This window comes from Cyprinodon variegatus, unplaced genomic scaffold (assembly GCF_000732505.1).
Source record: "Cyprinodon variegatus isolate N-32 unplaced genomic scaffold, C_variegatus-1.0 Scaffold1282, whole genome shotgun sequence".
NCBI lineage: Eukaryota > Metazoa > Chordata > Actinopteri > Cyprinodontiformes > Cyprinodontidae > Cyprinodon > Cyprinodon variegatus.
The window spans coordinates 145326-157088 of record NW_015151735.1 but is presented as its reverse complement, the minus strand read 5'-3'; the positions used below and the strand labels follow the sequence as shown (position 1 = coordinate 157088).

General features: G+C 37.9%; 1 protein-coding gene across 2 annotated transcripts in view; it reads right to left on the bottom strand.

Annotated features, from left to right (window-relative positions):
• Positions 1 to 6445: 6445 nt before the first annotated feature.
• LOC107102609 (heparan sulfate glucosamine 3-O-sulfotransferase 1-like) overlaps positions 6446 to 11763 on the bottom strand; it is a 40744-nt gene continuing 35426 nt past the window's right edge. For both annotated transcript variants that reach the window (XM_015401986.1, XM_015401985.1), the window contains 2 exons: positions 10416 to 10831; positions 6446 to 8335 (listed from right to left, as the gene is read on the bottom strand). In XM_015401986.1, the coding sequence (XP_015257472.1) occupies positions 7670 to 8335; positions 10416 to 10688 (939 nt within the window). In that variant the 5' untranslated portion in view covers positions 10689 to 10831 and the 3' untranslated portion in view covers positions 6446 to 7669. The remainder of the gene's footprint in view (positions 8336 to 10415; positions 10832 to 11763) is intronic.

The window sequence follows — 11763 nt, the reverse complement described above, 5'->3', positions numbered from 1 at the left end:
TTACTAATGATCGCAATGAAAATTATTGTTTTTATTTTTTTACTGATTGACGCTAAAATCATTTAATCCCCACAAACGTATTAGTTTTAGGTATAGATAAAGATCCATTGGTCATTCCATGCTGACCGGACTTTTCCTTTAATAATGGTGCAGAAAAATTACAAATATTTGTGTTGGAAATAAAACTGGATTCTTTTCAATTTCACTCCAAAATATGCAGAAAAAGTGTGTTGATTTATTGGTGTAACTGTTGTGGGTTAGAGTTTCCACCTCCTTGTTCTTTGTCTCCTTAAAGGTCCCCCCCCCCCTCTTGCCTTTGGGCTACTAGGACTATATACACCTGGAAATGTCTTGTTTTCTGTGAGATCCTGCTCCTCTATTATCCTGTTTGTGTGTTTATGGTCTAGTTCTTATTGTGTAGTTGTGAAGAAGAGGTTATCTGCACTGAGAAGCTTAGCTTTGTGTTTACAAATGATTTGGTTCAGTTGTCTTTATTAAACCATAATCTTCAGCTTGAAAAGGAGATTTGCAAACAAGTGAATGGAATAATTCCTCTAGGAAGTGCTTAGTTGGTCTCTTAGGCTGCGGTAATAAATAACCAGTTCACCCACAGTCCTGCAATGATGAGGGAGTTAAACTGAACTCTATTAGTGAATAAGTAACTCAAACCTTAGCAGATGATCCTGAAGTAAGTGTCATAAGAGAAGGAAAACGATCTGAAATTTAGGTGTAGAAAATTGTTTTCTCTGACATTTCAGTTATAAATCATGTGACTGGACGCCTCTGAGGTGGAAGCCATGCTCTACTTTAGAGATGGATGAAGAGTAAGTTAATAAAGCAGCTAAAAGTCATTCATAAAGGGCCTTTCACAGACGCAGTGTCACAAAGCGTTGTATACTGAAGGCATGCTAAGATAAACCATAGAAGGCAAGAAAAAATCAAAAGCTCTGTTATCCAGCTCCTTGTTCCTATAGCTCAAAAACTAGCTTTAGACTGGTTCTTAATCTGAGGCAGATTAAGAACTTGCTGGAGGGAAAACTTTATGGAAAGTGCTGCTGGGATTAAGGGATGTCTGCATTTACCTCCCAGGCCCAGATGGATAAAGGTACAAGTTTGCTATTATTCAGAAAATTATTTTTTGATTGCTTCTGGCCTCCAAGTAAACAATATTTTACTCGACTTTTACCGTGAAATCTTCAGGTAAAACTTGTATAGCTTGTGTAAAGCTCTCTTCATACAAGGACTTTGACTCTAGTTTGCTCTTTTGGATCTTAAGTAGACAGAGGGTTACATTTTCCAGATATTATTTGTTTTTGTTTAGTCACAAAATGGAAATGGGAACACCTTTTCTGTTCATATCAAACATATAATTTTTTATATACCATTTGCAGTGCTGGAAAGTAACAAAGTACATTTACTTCATCACTGTACTTAAGTACTTTTTCGAGCATCTTTACTTTATGTTAGAGTTCTGGTTCTGTTTTGTTTTTCTTTTGGATGTTCAGTTTTGCTTTACTCCCTGTTTTCTATTTTTTATGGTTTAATTCTTAGTTTATTGTATCCTTTGGTTTTTTCTCAGTTACTGTCTTAATCTTGGTTCTGTTATGTTTTCTTTTGAGTGTTCAGTTTTACTTTACTCCTTGTTTTCTAGTTTTAGTGGTTTTATTTTTATTTTGCTGTGTTCTCTGGTTAATTTTTAGTTACTGTTTTAGTCTAGGATCTGTTATGTTTTTCTTTTGAGTTTTCAGTTTTACTTTGCTCTGTGTTTTATAGTCTTAGTGGTTTAATTCTTTGTTGTGTTTTCTGGTTATTTTCAGTTTTCTAGGTTTTTATCTGCTCATTAGTCCTCTCTTTGTCTCAGTCTCCCTTAAATACTCTCTCTGTTCTGTTCTTCTTTGCTGGGTCCTCATCAAACTTCTTCCAACTCCGTCTCTCTGAGCCTTGCTCTTTGTGATTTTGATCGCCCTGATGTCTCAGTGTTTTCTGGTTCATTTTGACTAGTTTTCATGTTTTGATTTTGGGATTTTTGGACTCTTGGTTTCATGTTAGTTTGGACTTTGTTTTCTTTTTGGATTATTGGAGTCCTGGTTTCCTGTTTATTTGGACTCTGTTTTCATTTTTGGATTACCTGCCTCTATTTTCAGTATTCTCATTATTAAATCCTCAAGAAATTCAAACCTGCCTCCCTGCCTCTGCTTTTGGGTCAACAAACCATAACCAAACAGTGACACTTTACTTCAGTATTTTTTGGGGGGGCTTTACTTATAATTTTCACTCCACTGCATTTCAAGTCAAATATTGTACTTTCTACTCCACTCCATTTCTGTGAAGCTGCTAGTTACATGTTCCTTTTGTTTCAGCTAAGCTTCGCAATCCACTGTTGCCGTTTTTTGTTTTTTTGTTTTTTCTTGAAATGCAATTTCAACATGCAAGATAGCAGCCCTTCAGACTGAATTTGGACACCACTGTTTTAGAGATTTGACATTCAACAAATATGAGAAACTCAGGGCAGATATTATTAGTTCATATATTTTATGGAGGTGTTAGTTGTTGCCATGTGACCAAGCTGTTCAGTAGGATGAGTTTTCAAATCAGAGTTTGGGTTTCTTTGTGGTTATAGATTTAACCTCATGCCTCTATTCGATAATGAAAGCGTGAGGACAATCAAGTCACTCCTGTTTTCTTTGTGGATATATATATATTAAAAAAAAAGAAATAATAATCAACATAGCTTTCCTTATTTTCAAGCTGAAGCTCTTTCCAAGAGATGTAGAATTTGTAACAGGTGCGTCTACGCATCAATATATCAGCTGGTTTCTGAAAATTACTTTAAAATTACAGAAATATACTGATATTAGAACGTTTGATTTATATATTTCAATACTTAAGTACATTGAAATGTATGTACTTTGGAATATTTAAGTATTTTCAAAAGTGAGTGCTTCAATACTTTAACTTGTTTGATCGAGTAACTTTTCATGTAGTTCAGTAAGATTTGACTATGAGTATCAGTACTTTCACTCAAGTACTACTGATCTACCACTGATCATTTGATATTGTCCTTTTTAACTAGATATTCTTTTAATTTAAGCAGCAATAAACATGACCACAGTCCTGATAACACGTTCTATGACTTTAACCCCAATACATTCTTTACAAGACTCTTATTAATAGAAACACAGCATTTCTGAAGACATGCAATACTTCTGTGATCCTCTGTAAAATGGCTTCTGTTTCTATATCTGCTATTTGAAGGCTGTCAGCAGGGTAAGCATCTGAGACACTTCTCACCCACAAATTTACAAAGTTTTAACCTCTTAAACTCTTTGTCAGTTCGGATTTGCACAATTAAGCTGGAAAGTAAACAGATCATTATGAACAATCAAGTCTTTTATGTTTTTTTTTTAACTTTTAATGAAATTTTGATTTTCTTTTGAGCTGAGTATGCATATACAGTATAATATCCAAAGCATCTTTAAAGGAGGACCCCCCACCCCATTATTTCCATCCTTGGAAGCAAACATGGAGGTGTAAGCATGTAGTGCAGCTGTGACGAAACAGTCCATGAAATGGGCTGGTGGTTCATTTGATTGTCAGCAGGGGTGTTTATGTGCGCGGGTGATATTTTTGTGCGTTTCAGAGGAGGGTTGAGTGTGTGTCCGTTTGAAGTTGAGGAGACGGGGGGGACGGTTGGTGAGACTGGATGGCCCTTGGGTTGGTGAAGAACTTGATCTTGCAGCGTTTCTATTCATGGTGGTGTTCTTGGGCTGAACTGAAAACATTGTGCTGTTTCAGGATGTTTCATTGTTTTCAGCACACAGTTCTCATGGAGGAGCCCTACTAACCTTTTTTGAATTTTGTTTCAGGTGTTTGCCCTAATAGGAAGGGGTTTTAGTAGTGGGAACAGTTTAGCATCAGCATTTAACATCTAGAAATGTTTTCGACTGAAGCAGCTGGATTGATTCTGTTGTCACAAAGCAGATTTCTATGTGCATTTGTTTAACTCTGTGTACAAACAAGCTGCCAGTCAGCAAGCTCTACTTGGAGGTGCTCTGGAATCCTGCTTGTACTTCCTATCACGATGTTACAATGTTTTTTTTTTGTTTGTTTGTTTTTTTGCTTCTTTGGATCAGAGCAAATTTAAACCTCATTTAAACGACAGCAACACATTTCTGTTGACACTTCTAAATAAAGTTTTAATCACGAGCTCTTTGCAAACAACGCGTTACAATAGAGATAATTTTCTGCCACACCACTTGTAGGCAGTATCTTCTTTTAAACTCAGCAACATATACAGATAAGGAACAACTTCTCCCTAAAAAGACACAACCATTAAGTTTCCCTATTAAAGATGATTGTTTTTCTTCTGTACCTGACTTGGAGACCAGGATATTTTCAAATTGTTTCGACCTGGAACCCGTTTTTAAATCGTACCAATTTACATTGCTGTTAAGGTTAATGAACAAAACAAAAACTGTAGAGAAAGACAATGTTTTGCTCCTCCTTTCTAACAATCATCTCTGACTCTGGAGTTTAAGTTTTTACTATTTTCCATCTTCCCTTTTGCTTATGACCTGATAACAGATGTATCCTAGCAGCGCAAAAAATAAAGCGAAAATGTATTTTAATGAAAAAACAACAACATTTGAACTCAACTAAAACTTTAAAGAAGAAAAATTGAAATTATATATTTTCAAATAAAATATTTTTGTGTCTGCAATTTCTCTCCTCCGATCAATAAGACGTCATTGAAAAAAGGACAGGAAAGACTTATCTGTGTCTAACTAAAGCGTCCTCATACTGCAGCTGAATATGGTGGACAGAAATCAAACTGGTTAACCCAGACTCTCAACCTAAGACTAAACCTGAGCAGAACATGTGGAATAAAAATGCAAGCCTCTAAAAGTGAATACTTAGGATTTTTTTTTTCTGTTTAAAAGTAGCTTCATGTTTTTTAAAGTCTAATGGATCCTGATTGGCTGTGTGTTTCCTGGACGGGGCCGCCTGTCGAAGTGGTTGACAGTTTCCTTTTGTATCTCTGCTTCTGTCTCCTTGAACCCCAGTTGGCCTCGGCAGATGGCCGCTCACACTGAGCCTAGTTCTACTGGAGGTTTCTTCCTGTTAGAAGGGAGTTTTTCCTCTCCACTGTCGCTACAAGCATGCTTGGTGTGAGGGATTACAGAGGAGTCAATAAGTCGATGCAATCAACTGGTTTTCCTTAGATAGAAAACTTTGAATTAGTTTGACTCTAGCATCTGGTTGAACTGTAAAGTGCCTTGAGATGACAAGTTTTGTGAATTGACGCTATGTAATTAAACTGAATGTAATTGAATTTAATCGATTGTGTTGCACTCCATGTCACAACATTGGATATGAACTGATCTACATGATCTATTCATGATGTGGAAACTGAACATGAACTCCTGAGGATGTGCGTTCTTGTAAGTTCAGCCTGAATTTAAAAGTTAAGCATAGCCTGATAATCACTCTTGGGTGAAGTTGGGAAATAATTTTTTTTGAAATTCATGAACTTGAAGCAGTAAAGTAAAGCTAGCTATTATTGAAAGTGACTTCAGATGTATTGTCCTAACAAGAGAAGCCCTGTGAGGGAGCAGATAAAAGATAAAGCTGCTTCACATCTTCAAAGAGCAGGAATGATCTGTTTACCCCTCCATCCTTTTGTCCTCCCTTTGTCTCTGACTTTCTTCAGCTGGGAGCATTGGAAGGGAGGCAGCCAGGGGTCAGCCTTCAACTCTGATTCAGCTCTGGTCTCCTCATGGGGTTATTACCTGCAGAATCCTCTCTGCTTGACACTGCAGCACCTCCACACTTATTATGACATCCCTGGTAAAGTTGATCAAAAGTAGAAAATAAACAATGGATGGATGGATGGATGGATGGATGGATGGATGGATGGATGGATGGATGGATGGATGGATGGATGGATGGATGGATGGATGGATGGATTATTTCTTTTTATAAATGGCTTTAGAATCGGTCCAGGTTGTGGAAATCAGATTAAAAATATTTTTTTCTAACTGTAAACTTATGGAATGTTCGATTTTTGTTTATTTTATACTTTGTTCAACAAAAAATGTGTTAAAGTGAATAACTACAGTCAAGTAACTGCTGAAAACAACATATCCTTCCTTTAATCATGTGTGTTAAAACATCATTATGTAATTTTTGAACAGCCCTCTAACCAAGCCAGCAGCTGCTGTTTATTTCAGTGTTGTGGTGAAACCCGACTTACCTCCCTAACAGTGATAACTCAATGATGAAATGTAACTCACTTTGATCTGGGATGTAAAACCAGACTCTGACAGGGAACGTCTTCATCTTGTAGAGTGAGTTGTTCCCAGGGAGGCCTGTCGTTGGCTCTTTAAGCCTTTATCTTTATGTTTGATGTGTTTAAACCCTTCAAATCTGATATGTGTGCTCAACCAGGAGACTGTAAGGAAGTCCGAATGGATTTATTAAGACATTTCAAGAAAAAGAAACTACAGAATCTAACAATAACACCATATTGGTCTTTACATGTAAAGTAACTGAGAATGTACCATATTAAAGAAAAGGTAAAAAACATAAATAGAGTGAAGTGCAAAAGTATTTTTCCCCCTTTTGTCACATTTTGTCACGTTAGGACCACAAACTTTAGGTGTTTCATTGGGATTTTATGTGATGGACTCAACATAAGGTAGCATATAATTCTAAAGTGGAATGGGATTCAGGAGTTTTTGCTTTTTTTATAGTCAAAAAACACAAAACCCCCAGGAATGTGTGGTTTGCAAAACTGCTGGATGTTAGTTTTTGTTGCCTTTACAGCTGTAGAACTATTGGTTTTACATCTACAGACTGATATTTGTTGATCTTTGAAGACTGTGTGGCTTGTTTATGATCACGGTCCTGCTGGAAGGTGGACCTATCATCCCTATATCTTTACTTCAACTCCAACTAGCTTCCCTGTAGAATTCCTGTAGATTGGTCGCACTGTTTTTTGTTGAGGTGCATTTCAATAAATGGCTTTCAATTTACATCTATTCCAAGTTTTATAAAATTTTTGAAAATATATATAAAACAAAAGTGTTTATTTTTGTTACGTCCAATAAAATGCATGTAAGATTATGGTTTGAAGTGACAAAATGTGAAAAAAGTTGAAAAGTTAAGAATATATCTATAAAGACAGCATTAATTTTTTCTAAGCTAAACTAAATCTAACAGAAAAAAGGAAAGCAAACCCGATTACAAATAAACCTTTTTTACAGAAGTTTAGAAATCACAGCGAGAGCTTTTTCTTCTGAGAATATTTACACTGATTGACTTTTAATGCAATGTTTTCATAGTGCAATCAAACGTTGCAACCCTCTGCTTACCTCTTGTCCATTTCTTTAACATCACAAAAAAAAACCAAGTCGCATGAAACATTTTAATGGCACAGTTGAAGCTTCGTCATTTCTGAGGAGGCACCGGCTTGGTTCGAGTTTTTTCGGCCAAATTTTCAGTTTCACTTCCACATGTGTCCAACTAATTTGGCCACTTTTATACCTGAGAAGGTATTTAGATAAAAAAAAATTATCTTGCGTCAGTAATCTATCATCAGAAACACAAAGTGTCCCTTTCCTTCTGTCCCTGATTGTTTTTTTTTTTGTGTCCTTCAGGAGTTTCTGGATCAGCACCAGGAAAACGACCGTCCCACCATCTCAAAAAAACGTTTGTTGGGCTTCCTGAAGTACTGACAGAGCTTCTTCAAGGCCTGCGTGCTCAGTGGAGCATGTGGTCTGCCTTTAGACTCATCCAGGCACTTATCATGTCCAGCGGACAGAAGGCAGTAAAAGCCTTTGGTGGTATTGAAGTAAAAGTTGTTTGGGTTTATTCTAGGTGGCAGGTCAAGAAACCTTTCCGCCTTCCTCAGCTCTGGGAATGGATCCCTGATAAGCGCATCACCATCCACCACATGAATCTGCTCCCTGGGGAAGACCTCCAGCCAGCGGGCGAGATGCAGATGGTACAGGCTCCTCTGCAGTGCCTTGTAGCCCTGGTTAATGTGGCCCTTGTGGAGCAGGAGCTCCTCCAGCGGTTGGTAGGGCTTGTGCTGTGTCAGGCGGTTGTGAAGTACCTGGGTGTAGTCAGACACCAGCCTCTCTGCCGGATCCCTGACAATAAGCAACAACCGGATGGCAGGGTTCATGTCCCACACACGAGCTGGAACCTGAGGAGCTGCAAAATAGCCAGGCGTCTTCTCCACTGTAAGCTGGCCTGGGAGGGTGAAGGGCATCTGAGCTCGGTACCAAGCCAGACCGCGGCGATAATGCTCCTCCACGTTGAAGAAATGCACCTGTGAAAGATTTTAAAAAAAAGATGAGCAACAACAGAAGAGCTCTTTTGATCCTGAGAAACATTTTAAATATTCTGGATCATGAGTCAAGGAGCACAAAAGCCAGTCGTTCTTCAGACTTAAATTCTGCATCTCATTTAAACCAGGCAGCTCTGAAGAATATTGAAATCAGCTGAATTGCATCCAGTTTAAAGTGTAACTTTTTATTAGGAGCAATTTCTGCATGAACAATGACCGACAGAGTAGTGGAGAAATGGATGGTTGCCCAGAGAGACTGATAAACTGTGTTTCAAAAGGACTTTTTGCAAATAGAATTAGAGGTTGAATAGAATTTAATAAATCAAATAGAGTAAATTAAATCAAATAAAGTTGAAGATTCTGTTTTGAAGGTGGTGTATTCAGAACACCATTATCATTTTGAAGTCCAGCCAGTCTAAATATATTTAGCCTTTTAAACCGGTCTGGACTGGTTCATAAACACAGAAAGCTCCTTCAAATTTTCTCATTTTAAAATGAAGAATATATGGTATAAACCACAGGAGGGCGCCCATCTAGGCTGAAAGTAAAAAAAAAAGCTACTATTGTGAACTTATAAATGAAAATATATAAAATGTAAACCAAAAAATGTTAAACTGGATCTCAATATACAGTAAGTGGTGCATGAGGCAATTGGAAGGAAAGATGCTCTTTACGTTTATCAACTAAAAATAAGCTTGTCCTTTAAATAAAAAAAGGTTGAACAAAATTATATAGTAAAATAACACAAAGCTTAAGAAGTTTGTAGATGCACCAATATCACTCAAATCTCTCTGTAGAATTACTATGGAATTATTTTGACTTTGGTGTTGAGTAGAATGACCTACAGGTAACAATCAACAGATTGTTTAACATCTGTCAACTTTGGCAATTATTTACAGAAAACAGGAGCAATGTGTTAAAGCATACCCAGGGAGTGAGTGTGTTTCAGAGTGGAGGGGGAGGGAGCGAACAAGGTGTTGACGTGGGGCAGTAAGCCAGAAAAAGGGAGAGCCGCTGAGGCCATTGCAAGGCTGTTCCATTGAATCCCTAAAGACTAAACACTTCAGCTCTATCCAATTACCATTTTTTTTGCTCTGGACCCTTAAACCATGGCAGAAGTGGTCCCTGTAATAAGTGCTGTCGAAATAATGCTGGCAGTTGGGAATGAAATAGGACCATGAAGCAGGAAGCTTCCTAGGGTCAATGCATTTAGCACAGGGACCACCTGATGTCTAGCCATTGCTAGGTGCTATGTGTTTTCTCACTTATTTCTATCTCAGGCCATATAGGTGCAGCCCACCTCATGGAATCTAAAACAAAATACATTATGTGTAGACATGCAAATGTGCACACTTCCATATGTTGTGGGTTCTATAACCGAGAGCTTCATCTGTTGGCTACATTTCTGTAATTTTTGTGTTTTTTCTGGATGACCGTAATCCCTATTTGTTATTTATATGCGATCCATCTGGTAATGACATCTGTAGGCCTGAAAGCCTGATTCAACACATCAGTGCAGAGTTCCTATCTTACCTGGGATAGTGTTCCCACTGTTGGCCTCGCGAAAGGTGAAGAGATAGAATCTAGGAGCTATCATTTGAGGTGTTCAGATTGAATCTTTGCTTCTTTTTTTTCCGTATCACTTTTCAAAGTTATAAGAGACAACAGAATTCCCTCTTTAGTTTCACATCAAAACATTGCACATGTGCCACCAAAAAGGTTTAATCAAAAAATTCTACATAAACAAATATACATACTGTCATTTCTCATAATTAGTAATGTCCAAGACCCCTTTTATCGTATTTTTAATAGAAAATTTGCCTGTCAGATTTTGACTTCTTCAAGCTATTGCCTTTTTAGATGTTAACCCAGAAGCTTTCAAACCTTTACCCAAAGTTTTAACTAATTGAAAGACATTTCCATGGCTTCTTTGAGTTCAGCTTCTGGAGTTTACAAACATGCTTCAAGAAGACTTAAGAATGAACAAAGATTTTATATAAACCCAGGAACACACCACTGATTATGTCAGTTTTGCCTTCATGTGACATTACTGCTGTTTTACCTCAGCTTTCGCCACCTCCACATCTGGGTGCAAGTTGAGCATCTCCAGCAGGGCTCTGGTGCCTCCTTTACGCACACCAATGATAATAGCTCCCGGCAGCCGCTGCTGGGTAGCATTGTAAGAGGATGATGAGGATGTGGAGAGGGAGGGAGAAGATGGAGAAGAGTGAAGAGGCGAAATGGATCCCCTGGTGCGCAGATCCCTTAAGCAAACAGAGAGTTGAGTCTGCAGCAGGAGAAGCACTAACAACGCCAGCAGCACTGTCCACAGCATGGTGCCCAACACACAAACACACCCCAACACACACGTAGAAACAGGTGGAGTGCTTGTAAGGAGCACACTCTCATTGAGCTCCCACGCAGTGCTTGTTATCAGTCAGCAGGGGGCCTCAGGGGGACGCTCCGAAATTTTACAACCTGAAAAAGAAGAAAAACACAAAGGTTAATACCTGCTTTCCCTGCCTGACTCTTTACCACTACCTATGCAAAGAAAGGATAAATGTTAAAGTTCTTTGGTTTTTATGGCAACAAATCAAGTAAAACTGGTAAATGCACAAAATATAACTTAAAATAATATATTCATAATAATAAATATAGTGTTAGGGGGGTTTATGATAGTTAGAGCCCTGCAACAACAAATATTCTGCAAAACAAGAGAGAGCATTTGATTTTTCTATTGTTAATACTGAAGCATGCAAAATATACTGAGGGATTTTTAAAGTAAATTGATGGAACAAAGCTGCAACAATGCAGGTAAAATAAGTACAAGAAACATCACTTCCTCTTTTTTTATTATATCCGATGTGTAATCATATAGCAGCACTTTATCCCCCAGGAGGAAGCATATGTTTGACCAGAGAACTCAAGCTCGAGATGATGTTGCCTTTTTTTTTTCTTTGAGCAGTGAAATATCTCCCCCATTACGGTTATTAGTGTGCAGACACGGTATAATTTCCCTTCATCTCACATTTTGTAGCTCTGTAAACATGTGGTCATTCAGCTGTTTTATAACCTCATAAGTTTGCTTTAATGGGCCATTTCATGAAAGGCCTGGGCCTGGGCTCAGAGTGTGGAGCTGGGATATGATTATGGCCAAAAGGCGTTAAAATATTAATCCAGATCGAAAAAATATACAGAGAAGATGCCCTGAAAGCAAAGAGCCATTACGATGATCATCGGTCTACCTGTCAGTCAACTCTGAACCACTTTTATCAGGATGCAGCTGAAAAACAATGTGAAAAACACATCAGTGTCTGATCGGGAGGTTTTCTTTGTAGGTGTAACAAAGCATTTTCGGCAAATGCATGAATAAGTGGCACATTTTTTTCCCCTACACAATCCTTTTCTTA